The sequence below is a fragment of the Dama dama genome, chromosome 24 (genome assembly GCF_033118175.1).
Source record: "Dama dama isolate Ldn47 chromosome 24, ASM3311817v1, whole genome shotgun sequence".
In the NCBI taxonomy this organism is placed as follows: Eukaryota; Metazoa; Chordata; class Mammalia; order Artiodactyla; family Cervidae; genus Dama; species Dama dama.
In genome coordinates this window covers 37555913-37569537 of record NC_083704.1, presented here as the reverse complement: position 1 = coordinate 37569537, position 13625 = coordinate 37555913, and the positions used below count along the sequence as shown (strand labels likewise).

The 13625-nt window shown below is 42.9% G+C and overlaps 1 protein-coding gene across 2 annotated transcripts in view; it reads right to left on the bottom strand.

Annotated features, from left to right (window-relative positions):
* Positions 1-13625, bottom strand: part of TAFA4 (TAFA chemokine like family member 4) — a 174177-nt gene that overhangs the window by 14360 nt on the left and 146192 nt on the right. For both annotated transcript variants that reach the window (XM_061128111.1, XM_061128112.1), the window contains exon 4: positions 12491-12646. In XM_061128111.1, the coding sequence (XP_060984094.1) occupies positions 12491-12646 (156 nt within the window). The remainder of the gene's footprint in view (positions 1-12490; positions 12647-13625) is intronic.

Below are 13625 nucleotides of genomic sequence, written 5' to 3'. Positions count from 1 at the left end.
GAAGATGCAAAAAGGAAGAATGCTTAAGAGCTAAATTGTTTCTGTTTCATGATCCAAGTAATCATAGCTTCAGTCAAATAATTCCTCTTCCCTTCTCCCAAATCCCAAATGAGTATTACAGACACATTTCAATAATTCAGGGGGATTTTGTAAGTTAATTATAACCAAAAAAGCTTGATGGGAGGAAAAAAGAGCTATTTTTAACTACTAAAAGCTGTGATTTCCCAGAAAAGCAACAAAAAAAACACTAGCTAAGTATCTGTGGTATGGATTAACAAAAATGCATAAAGATAGTCCAATGTCTGTACCAAAATTAATGCCCCTCTTCTCGCCTTTAATTTAAATGTAAATTCAAGTAAATTTTATATTTTACATCCTCTCTATCCTTATTGACAAATAAGATAAAAGGAAGGTATCAGCAGACACTAGGTCTCCCCACATGCCAGTTAGCAGCATGATATTGCATAATTATTATGGGATAAAGATTAAGCAGGTAAAGCTAAAAAAGCCCGACTCAAAACATATTCAAATAAGGAACAGAAGATCAGAGACATATGAGAACAGACACACATCCTAACGAGAGTCTAAAGTACAACTTCCAACACTGCCTCCATGACTTTGAGCCAGTGAACACTGACCGAACACCCACCATTTGCCAGGCAGTGCAGGGGACACAGATACAAAGACACACAATCCTATCTCTCAGGGTTTTGGGATGCCCTGGCCTCCAAATGTTACACCAAACTTACACAACGGCATAAAGCTTATCCTGCACTTGCCCAACACAGGCGCTTCAGGTCCCGCGTTCCCACTTAAATATACACTCGCTCGCATCTGGAATGCTCAGGAGGTGCACATGCTTAGCGGCTCCCGATCACACTGGACACACGTACATGATGCCACTCAGCGATGGAGCTACTTGCAGCATCACAGAAAGTTCTACTGCGCAGATTCCGCACGGAGACCAGACAATTGGTCTCCCATCACTCACTGATCCTCCCCACCAAGGCCCTCATGTAGCCTGTGAGCATGTTTTCTTTGCCACAGATGGAACCAAAATGCCTTTCAGTAGAAGAACAGCTAAATAAATGACAACCTGTCCATATGAAGGAATGCTGGGGAGCAATTAAAAAGAAAACAGGTCATCAGGCCCTAGCACACAACCTAGTACTAACAGGAATACTGCCCCCTGACTTAAGAATCACCACTGGGATGTCCGTTTGTGTAATACACATTCCTACCAAGATCTACCACGTTTTCTACAGACCTGTTTTAAATACACAAGTATACATATTGACCAAACAGAGAGATGTAGTTACCCAGAGTAGAGGCCAAAAAGGATTTTCCCACATAGCAAATGTAAAACAAGCTAGTTTATGGTAAAGTATTAGCATTTCCTTTACTAAGAGACAGATGCTCCTCAGAACTACTACCTTATCTGTACTGTCCAGGCCCCAATAAAAGTGCCTTCAGAATTGTGGCACATGATTTAGACATACAAGATTTTTCTATTCAAATATTCCAAACCAGACAGAGTATGAACACAGTTTATGTAATCATTCACGACTTCCTGTAGAAGTGTGAAATCTGCAGAGGTCATGTTTGGTCTGGAGAAAATGGCAGAGTAGGAAGAAACCGTCCCGTCCAAACAGGCAGGCCGGGCACAGGCGCGGGGCAGTCAGAACCCACAGCCCCGGTGCGGGACCCAGGGCGGGAGAGACCGCACGACCGGGAAGCCCGCAGCCCGGGAGCGGGTGGCCCGGCCCAGGGGCCCCGCACCAGGAAGGGGAGTCCTTAGAACGGCCTTGAAAACCAGCGGGACTCGCGGCGAGGAGGGCTGGGGGAGCGCAGACAACGCACACTCCGCTCTGGAAGAATTCACACAGACACTCACTTATTGCAAGTCCCAGGACAGAGGCAGCAGCTTGGAAAGTGCCCCTGTTAACACGGGAAGGAAATTCCTTCCTACATTTAGGACCAGAGAGGCGAGCCTCTGGTATACCTCCAGGGACAGAAGTGCTGACGGGGACTGTTTTCTTGCACCCTCTTCTCCCCTCGCTGGCCCAGCGCTGCTGTGGGGCATTTCTGCAGCCCCATCTCCCACGCGAGCACCGTGCCCTGCGCCGCCGCGGGTCCCTCCCGAGGAGATCCACCCCTACCCGGTGGGCACCTCAGCTCCCCGGCGCCCCTGCAAGCCAGCTCCCACTCGGGGAACTCCGCACAACCGCCCTCTCACAAGGTCGTGATCAAGCCTCACAGCCAGTGGGCCCAGAGCCGGGTTCTACCCATCAGGACGAGCCATAAACAGTCCTGGCCAACCCACGCAACCAGCAGCAGAGACTCAGCCCTAAAAGGACGGTGCACGCGGCCCACGCCGGTGATTGCGGTGTCTGGGGGTGCAGGTAAGGGGGAAGACATAATGGGACCTGCGCCCTGGCACAGTCCTCTCATCTACAAGCCTGGAGCACTTTTCTCCAGGGCTCTGGTCGCCGGAAGAACCGGGGTGGGGCACGGAGAAGTGCTGCCGCCTTGTGGACATTTGCTGTATTAGCAACTTTAAACCCAGTGTTTCCGGCACTCCGTATTTACAAGGTTTGTGAGGCTGGAAAGCACACCTGCTCTCAAGAAGTGTCCTGGGGTAGGTAATCGAAAAAGAATTCAAAACATTGAGGACTTTCACGAAGGCAATTTCAAGAGGTAAATTTAACACACCTTTTTTTTTTTAAGCACATGAAAAGATGCTCCACATGGCTCATTATTACAGAACTGAAATCAAAATGACAACAAGGTATCACCTCCCACTAGTCAGGATGACCAACGTCAAAAATCTACAAATAATAAACGCCAGAGAAAGCATGGAGAAGAGGGAACCCTCCTATGCACTCATTTTGGGAATGAAAATTGGTAACAGCCACGATGGAAAACAGTACGGCGGTTCCTTCATAAACAAAAGAAGTACCACATGACCGCTCCTAGGCCCATATGGAAAGAAAAACCATAACTGGAATTGGCACATGTTCACTGCAGCATTGCTGGCAAAACCCAAGGAATGGAAGCAATGAGACTCTCCATCCAGAGATGAACAGATAAAGAAGATGTGGTACATAGATACTGCGGAATATTCCTCAGCAATGAAACAGAATGAAAAAATGCCTATTCCAGCAACATGGGTAAATCTGGATATAATCATCCTAAGTGAAGGAAGTCAGACCGGGAATGGCAAAATAGCAATGGTATCACTGATGCCTGCAACCTCAAAATCAATACACATGCGCTCATTTGCAAAACAGAAACAGACTCGTAGACTTGAAAAACAAAGGGGGCAAGGTGGGTGGGAGGAAAGCATAAATTAGGAGGTTGAAATTAACATATATACAGTAATATATTTAAACTAGAAAATCAACCAGGACCTACTGTATAGCAGATGGAACTCCACTCAACACACTGCAGTAAGATGTATGGGAAAAGAATCTGAAGAAGAATTGATATATGCATGTGTATAACTGAATCAGGTTGATAAATACTGAAAAGAACCACAACATTGTATACCAATGTTATTCCAACAGAAAACAAAAAAAGATAAATGCCAATGATATAGGGCCGTGGACCCCTGGCCTGGTGTCACATCCTTGGAGCCTGAGGCACCCTGGGTCCCAAGGCTGGACTGGAGCTGGGGAGGATGTGCCAGTCAATAAGCCCCCTTAAAACTGAAGGGCCTGGTCCCTGTGGATGGGACCCCGATCTCCACATCCAGATGCGCCCTCCTACAGCTCAAGCAAACCCGTGCTCTCAAACGATGGTGACCCTTTTGGCCGGGATCTTAAAGAAGTCCCCCGTCCTCCAACAATCCCAGTGGTGGGGTTCCCACCAGCAGGCTCCTTCCTCGCAGTCCTCTCACCTAAGGACCACAGCACACTCAGCTCACAGTTAGGGGACGGCTTGGGATTTGTGTGGGGAGTGCAGCGTAAGGGGGAAGAAGTCCTGAGACAACTCAGGAACAGATTTTCTCTGGGGCTCTGCTTGCCTGAGGCACCCGTGGGGCCAGAGAAAGTGCTGCCGCCTTGTGGACTTTGCCTGTAACAACAACTTGAAAACCAGGACTTAAGGACGCTTGGCAATTCACTATTCGCGGCTGTAAAGGACACCTGCCCTCAAGTAATATCCTAGAATAGGCAACTGAAAAAGAATTTACAAGGCAGACCTACAAGAAGCCAATTTCAAGAGGTCAATTTAACATACCTTTTTTTTTTTTTTAAGCACACGGAAAGATGCTCCACGTGGCTCATCATTAGAGAACTGCAAATCAAAACCACAATGAGGTATCACCCTTTATCCGTCACAATGGCTATTATCATAAAGTCTACAAACAATAAATGCCAGAGAGCACATGGAGAAAGGGAACCTCCCCATTCCGTTGTTTTGGAGTATAAATTGGTAATAGTCACAATGGAGAACAGTATGGAGGTTCCTTAAAAAAAATAAAAACAGAGCTACCACACGACCTAGTAATTCCACCCTTGGGCCTATAGGCAGAGAAAAACTGGAAAAGATGCTCGCAGGCCAACACTGACTGCAGCACTATTTACAGTAGCCAGGACGGGGAAGCAGCCAGGATGTCCAGGGACAGATGGATGACGGAGAAGATGCAGCACAAAGTTACAGTGGGATGTGACTCAGCCATAAAAACAGGACGAAATAAGGCCACTGCCAGCAACATAGATGGATCTATGTTCATATGGTCATAGAGATGACCATACTAAGTGAAGGAGAGAAAGACAAATAACCTACAAGATCACTCATGGGTAGAATCTAAGAATCAATGCAAATGAACTCATTTGCAAAGGAAAACCAGTGACCCACACCTTAGAAAACAAACTTAGTGTTACCAAACAGAAAAGGTGGGGCGGAGGGAGGGATAAATTAGGAGGCTGGGATGAACATACACCCATTAACATACATAAAAAAGTTAATCAACAAGGACCTACTGTACAGTACAGGGAACTCGATAGAACACTGTAATAACCTAAATAGGAAAACAATCCAAAGAAGAATAGAAACACATGTATGTATCACTGAATCGAGCTGCTGTACACTCAAACGCAAGATTATAAATCAACTATATTCCAACAGAAAATAGAAATTAAAAAGATTTCTAAAATGCCATCAATATTCCCTTCAGGCCTCGGGTACCTGGCCTGGTGTCACATCCCTGAAGCCTGAGCTGCCTTGGGTCCCAAGGCTAGATTGGGGTGGAGCTGAGGGACCTGGGGAGGGATGTGCCAGCAAATCAACCCCCCTTAAACCTGGCATGCCTGGTCCCCTGTGGAAAGTGCAAGTGTTAGGTGTTCAGTCATGTCTGACTCTGCGACCAATGGACTGTAGCCCATCAGGCTCCTCTGTCCGTGGGATTCTCCAGGCAATAATACTGGAGTGGGTTGCCATGCCCTCCTCCAGGAGATCTTCCCAACCCAGGGATCGAACCCAGGTCTCCAGCACTGCAGGCAGATTCTTTACCGTCTTAGCCAGCAGGGAAGCTCTGTGGATAGGACCCCAATCTCCAGATCCAGGCTGGCCCTCCTACAGCTCAACCAAACCTAGTACACCCAGAGAACAATGGACCCTCTGGGCTGGAAGAGCTCTAAAAAGTCACCTGGTCTCCAAGTCTCCCAGTGTTGGGGTTTCCACCAGCTATCTGCTTCCTCAGAGTCCCCCCATCTAACGAGGACAGCACCCTCGGCATCACAGTTCTGACAGGGCTCAGGATCTGTCTGGGTGGTGGAGGGCAGCGGGGGAAGAAGTCATGAGACGAGCCCTGTCACAGCGTACTCTACAAATTACAAGCCAGGAACACGACTTTGCCTGGGTTCTGTTTGCCCAAGAAACCGACTGGAGCATCAGGAAGTGCTGCCAGGAATTCCCCTGGGGGCACAGCAGATAGGAATCCGCCTGCCAGTGCAGTGGACGCGAGTCTGAGCCCTGGCCTGGGAAGATCCCACATGTCGTGGAGCAAACGGGCCCGGGCGCCACAGATACCAAGCCTGCCCTCAGAGCGTGTGCTCTGCAACAAGAGGAGCCAGCGCAGTGAGAAAGCCAAGCACCGCAAACCAGAGGAGTCCCCGCTCTCTGCAACTGGAGAAAAGCCGATGCAGTGACAAAGACCGGGCACAGCCGAAACTGAGCAAATTAATAATAAAAAGTGCGGCCGCCTTGTGGACATTTCCCATAACAATTTTAAAATCGCTGCTTACAGGCACCTCATATTCACCCTGCGGGGCTGTAAAGGACATCTCTCCTCAAGAAATGTCGTGGGATAGGTAGGTAATTGAAATCAAGAATTCAAAACAGGTCAGACTATAAGGAAGCCAATCTGAAGAGGTCAGTTTAACACATGCTATTTTAAAGCACAAGATTCTCCACATGGCTCATCCTTAACCATCTGAAAATCAAAGCAGCAAAGTGTCACCTTGCACTAGTCAGAGTGGCCATCATCAAAAAGCCTACAAAGAATGAACGCTGGGGAGGTTGTGGAAGAAATAGAACCCTCTTCCTACACTCTTAGTGGGGATGTAAACTGGTATAGGCATTATAGAGAAAAGTATGTTTCCTTAAAAAACTAAGAATTGAGCTAGCATATGATCTAGCACTCTCACTCCTGGGCATATATATCCACAAATATAAATGCACCCCAAGTTCCACTCCAGCACTGTTTACATTAGCCAAGACAGGGAAGCAATCTAAATGGCTATCAATAGATGAATGGACAACGAAGATGTTGTATATATACACATGGAATATGACTCAGTCATTAAAAGGAAAAATAATGCTATTTACAGCAACATGGATGGTACTGGAGATTATCAAATAAAGTCAGAAAGAGAAAAATAAGTATCATATAATATCATCTCTATGTGGAATCTTTTTTAAAAATTATAATTATTTATTAACTTATTAGAGAAAGAACTTAATGGTTCCCAGGGGTGAAAGTCTAGATTGGGAGTCTGGGATTTGCATTTACACACTGCTATATTTTTCTTTTATCTGTAAATGTATTTGTTACAAGCATATGTCCCAAACCATGAGGTCATTTTAAAATGATTAAACATATATACATATGTGTGTGACAGTTAATACATAATGGCATGTTATATATATAAATTCAGAACTTCTTTATTGATGTAAAACTGAAAATTACACACGGCTGTATTAAAATAGATAACCAACAAGGACCTGTTATATAGCGGCATGGAACTCTGCTTAGTAAATAGGAAAAAACTTTGAAAAAGAATAGATACATGTGTATGTATATGTATATAACTGAATCACTTTGTTGGACACCTGAAACGCAATCCTGTTAACTATACTCTGATAAAAATAATTTTAAAAAACTACAGAAAAAGCACATACATTTCAAGTGTCATGGAACATTTTCCAGGATAGATCACTTTATTGCCATAAAACAAGTCTCAATAAATTTAAGATGACTGAAATCAAGCATCTTTACCAACCACAAAAGAACGAAACAAGACATCAAATCACAAGAAGAAACTTGGAAAAAACACAAAGATGAGGCAACTGAATAATATGTTACTTAAAAAAACCCAATGAGTCAATGAAGAAGTCAAAGAGGAAGTCAGCAAATATCTCAAAAATAAAAATAAAATACAATTTTCCAAAATCTATAGGAGGCAGGAAATGTAGTTCTAAGAGGGAAGTCATAGTGATACAGGCCTGCCTAAAGAAAGAAGGAAAATCTGAAACAACCTAACTCACCATCTAAAGAAATCAGAACAAAAACGGCCCAAAGTCAGCGTAAGAAAGAAATATCAGAGCAGAAACAAATGAAATAGAGGCTAAAAAGAAAACAGACAAGATCAATGAAACTAAGAGCTGGTTCTCTGAAAAAATAAACAAAATTGATTAACCTTTAGACTCACCAAGCAAAAAAAGAGAAAAGACCCAAATAAATAAAATTGGAAATGAAAGAAAAGTTACAATCGACACCACAGAAATACAAAGAATAGTAAGAGATGAGTACAGATGATTATATACCAACTTTGAACAACCTCAAAGAAATCTAGAAACACATCCTTCTAAGACAATCAAGAAGAAATAGAAAATGTGAATAAATTGATTACTAGTGTTGAAACTGAATCAGTAATCAAAAAACTCACAACAAAGTCCAGGACAAGATGGCTTCACAGATGAATTCTATAAAACACTTAAAGAAAAGTTAATACCTATACTTCTCATATTATTCCAAAAATTTGAAGGGGAAAGAATGCTTCCAAACTCATTATCCTTATACTAAAAACTACAGACCAAGACTCTACCAAAAAAAATGAAAGAAAATTACTGACCATGGTACATAGTGAACATAGATGCAAAAAAATCTCAACAAAATATTAGCAAACCTAATTCAACAATATACATTTAAAAGACCATGGCAGTGGTTCAGTCATTCAGTCATGTCTGACTCTCTGCGACCGTATGGACTGTAGCCTGCCAGGCTCCCCTGTCCATGGGATTCTCCAGGGAAGAATACTGGAATGCACTGCCATTTCCTTCTCCAGGGGATCTTCCTGACCTGGGGATCGAACTGGGGTCTCCTGCATTGGCAGGCAGATTCTTTACCAACTGAGCCACCAGGGAAATCCTAAAAGGACCAGATGCCATGATTAAGTGGGATTTATTCCAGGAATTCTAGGGTGATTCAATATCTGCAAATCAATCAGTGTGATACACCACATTTACAAAATAAAGGAGAAAACTGCATGAGCATCTCAACAGGTAAAGAAAAAGCATTTGACAAAATTCAACATCCAGTTGCTTAAAAGGTCACAACAAAGTGAGTATAGAGGAACGCACCTCCCATAATAAAAGCCACAGACAAGAGACCACGGGTAGCACCACACTCGAAGGTGAAAAGCTGAGAGCTTCTCCTCTAAGATCAGGAACAAGACAAGGATCCTACTCTCACCAGTTTTATTCAACACAGTATTGAAGTCCTACTACTATGAAAAAGAAATAAAAGTTATCCAGATTAGAAAGAAAGAAGTAAAACCGCCACTGTTTGCAGATGTTACAATAGTACATATTTTTAAAAAACCTTAAAGATAGCACTAAAAAACTGTTAAAACTGATCAATGGACTTAGTAAAGTTGCAGGATACAAAAATCAATATACATAAGTATATTGTATTTCTATAAACTAGTAACAAACTATCAGAAAGAAAAATTCAGAAAAGAATCCCACATGGGATAAGTCAACCTCATACACCATTGGTGGGAATTTAAATTGGTGCAGCCAATTTTCCATGGAAAACAGTATGGAGATTTCTCAAAATACTAATAATAGAACTACCATATGATCCAGCTATCCCATTTCTGGCTATTCATCCAAAGAATACAAAAGCACTATCTGGAAAAGAAATATGCAACCTTATGTTCATTGCAGCATTATTTACAAGAGCTTATGTATAGATAAAGAAGACGTGAGAGATGTGTGTGTATGTGTGTGTGTGTGCACGTGCACACACTTAGTCGTGTCCAGCTCTTTGAGACCCCATGGACTGCAGCCCACCCTGCTCCTCTGTCTGTGGGATTATCCCAGCAAGAATACTGGACTGGGTTGCCATGCTCTCCTCCAGGGGATCTTCTTGACCCAGGGACTTAACCCATGTCTCCTGCATTGGCAGACAGATTCTTTACCACTGAGCTATGTGGGAAGTCCCTAAACATACACACACACACACATATATATATATATACACACACACACAATGGAATATTACTCAGCCATAGAAAGAATGAAACTCTGTCATTTACAACATGAATGTATCTAAAGGGTAATGCTAAGTGAAATATGTCAGATAACATATGATTTCGCTTGTATGTGGAATCTATAAAACAAAATAAATGAACAAACAAAACAGAAAAAAATTCAAAGATACAGGAAAAAAAACAAAAACTGGTGGTCTCCAAGAGGGGAGAAGTGCGGGAGGTTGGACAAAACAGGTGAAGAGAATTAAGAGTACAAACTTCCAGTTGTAAATTAAGCCATGGGGATATAATATACAGTATGGGGGATACAATCAGTAATACTGTAATAACTTTGTATGGCAACAGATAGTTACTAGACTTACCATGGTGATCACTGTGTAATGTGTATCAATGTTGAATCACTGTGTTGAACACTCAAAGCTATCATAATATTGTCAACTATAATTCAACAAAAATAATAAAAATCTACGTGATTTTTATTAAAAAATTAAAAATCTACAGAGGCAAGCAAACACTGTTGTTACTTTTCGAAATGAATCTGTGATGAGTGAAGATGAAATAATTCTGCCATGCTAAAACTGAGCAAGCATCAGCCAATGCAGAGACATGTAAATAAAAGATCCCGTTTCCCATTCTCAAGCAACTTGTAGACTAATGGGAAGACAAACATTCAGCGAGTTTTTACAACAAGAAGGCTGGGCACTGAAGAATTGATGCTTTTCAACTGTGGTGTTGGAGAAGACTCTTGAGAGTTTCTTGGACTGCAAGGAGATCAAACCAGTCCATCCTAAAGGAGATCAGTCCTGAATACTCATTGGAAGGACTGATGCTAAAGCTAAAATTTCAATACTTTGGCCACCTGATGCGAAGAGCTAACTCATTAGAAGAGACCCTGATGCTGGGAAAGATTGAGGTCAAGAGGAGAAAGGGATGACAGAGGATGAGATGGTTGGATGGCATCACCGACTCTATGGCCATGAGTCTGAGCAAGCTCCGGGAGATGGTGAAGGACAGGGAAGCCTGGCGTGCTGCAATCCATGGGGTCGCAAAGAGTCGGACTCGACTGAGCGAGTACAGAGCAACAATGATGACGACAACAGACTGTTCCAGCTGGAGAGCCAAAACTAGCAATTTTTAAAAAAATGTTAAAGCTCCTCATTCCTTTTTTTTTTTTTTTTTTTTACTTAGGTCTACAATCCTTTATCTTTAATCCCCAAATTGAAAAAGCTCTGAAAATGGCAAGAATTTCTTTAGGATGGTAGCAATACCTGACTTGAATTAACATGAGGCTCTTCATCTTGCCTTATCCCATCCTGCATGAATATTCATATATTTCACTGCTTAAATATTAGTATCTGTGATTATGGGGTGCAACTGAAGACAACTTCAGGACTGTTAGCTAATAGATGGTATATATACTTCTTTACCTTGAGAAAATCTGATGAAATCTGCATTTGGCGACTCACCCGACCTCCAGGGTTCCTGGTGAGGAACTGTAGTCGGGAAACATTCCACTTTCACCTTCCAGCTTGAAAGGTGGCTAAGATCATGCTGATACAGACCACGGGCATATATACCACACAAGTATGCTGCACAACCTAGAAATCTGTGTCTGTGTTTGGTAGGGGAGTTGGCACGTGTAAGCCTGCTATTGTTGTCAACTGTATAATTCCAGAGATAAGAATGCGTTTGTGTGTTTTAACCACTTACCTTTAGAGATGCATCTGGTAAGACAGGAAGTGTTCCGTTTCACAGAGTTCCCACGCCGCTGTAGAGAAACAGCTACAAGACTTACCTCCTGTTTGTGTGTGTTCCCTGGGGACTGACACTTGTGTCTAACAAGGTGTCTGCTGGAACGAGCCAGGGGCATAAAAGGAATCAGTCCCAGGCCTCCATCTAGAGCCATCAACCCTCATTCATTTTTCTAAACTACTGGCACAGTACTCAGCTAGGGGATGTGCAAACAACAAATAAATGATACATGATCCCAGACTATTCTCAGGGAACCTGCTCCAAAGATGTCTCACAAATAGTAAACTAGAAGGAAAAAAAAAAAAAAGGAGAGAGTATTAGTCTGTAACATTAAAGAGGAGGTGAGAAAACCAGGTTGCTAAATTTTTTGAGCAGCATTTGAGAGCAGGCAGAAGAGTGTGTTTGGGGAGGTGACTGCTCCACTGGATGATATTTGAAGAGACATCTGGGCAAGAAGAAATCAAAGCATATCTTCCTAATTCTCCAGTAAGAGAACTCCTCGTTCGTACCTTTTGAGAGACATCATCAATGCCTTCCTCATCAAGAAATATGTGGGGTTATATTTATGCTCATTTTTATTTAATTTTATTTTTTGCCACACTGGGTCTTCATTGCTACCCACAGGCTTTCTCTAGCTGCATTGCACACCGGCTTCTTGGTGTGACGCATGTGCTCCAGAGTGCAGGCTCAGTAGTTGGTGGCATATGGGCTTAGTTGGGGGGTCCTGGGGAATCCTCCCAGGCCAGGAATCAAACCTGTGACCCCTGCACTGGCAGGCAGATTCCTAACCACTGTACCACCAGGGAAGTCCCGTTATGTTCATTTTAAAAATGACACTGATGTAGTTGACCAAGGTGCAGCCTGCTTTTCTTTGGAGTTGCAAAGACAATAAAGCCAGAAGGTTCTTATAGTGTCGGGTCCTTTGGCAACATTAGGGAAACTGACTGTAAAGGTCTTACCTTCAACACAAGAGGGCTGAGCCCGAGTCGTGCCAGCAACCTGTCCCGGGAAGCACGAACACTTGACCGTCTGCGATCGCTCCTCGATGCGGTTCCTGTTACAGCATCTGTGTACCGCCACCACCTCACAGGTCCCTTGCTTGATTTGGTGGTGACCTGGTGGGTAACAGGGAACAAAACAGACCCGGTACTGTTAGGAAGAAATGGAACTACCAAGAGGATTGATGATGCCACGACTACAGCTTTCAAACTCCATGTACTGTATTTATGAGTCTACGTAACTTTTTCATTTTGATGTAGTCTTAAACTTAGATCAAGATAACAGGAATAGTGGCATGAACTCCTATGAACCTGCAGTAGACAGAAATTTGGCTTCTGGGACCTTTAGTCCCCTGGTATCATACCCATGGCTATGTTATGTTATTTACATGGCAGAGAGATTTTGCAGCTGTAATTAAGATTATTAATTGGTTGAGTTTCAGAGAAGGAGATTATCCTCGATTACCTTTGTGGAGCTAATGTCATCATGTGAGCCCTTCAAAGCAGAGAGAGAGAATCAAAAGGGGAAGTCGAGTTGAAAACATGAGGAGGGCTCAAAAGCACCATTGTTGTCTTCAAGACAGAGGGGTCAAGAGTCAAGGAAATGGAGACTTCAGTCCTACAACTACAAGGAACTGAATTCTGCCAAAAACAGGGATGTGCTTGGAAACAGATTCTTCCGTAGGGACCCCATAGAGGAATGCTGTCCTCTTGATATCTTGAATTTAACCCAGATAAACCAGCCCAACTGTGCCAGTCTTCTCATAGAAACAAGCCACTAAATTTATGGTAATTTGTCACAGCAGCAATAGCAAACTGATATAAGACCTTTCATTAACATGTGACACCCTAATCATTAACATGTGACCGCATTTGCTTCATCATCCACTTTCTTTCATATATTTTTTTCTGAGCCATTTAAGAGTAAGTCTAAGACATGCGATTCCTTCACCCCTAAATACTGTGTATTTCCCAAGAATAATTAATTAATTCTCTGACATAATTAACACATTCAGGACAATGAATGTTAACACAAAGCTATTATATAATCGACAATCCTCAGTTCAGTTCAATTGCTCAATCACGTAACTCTTTG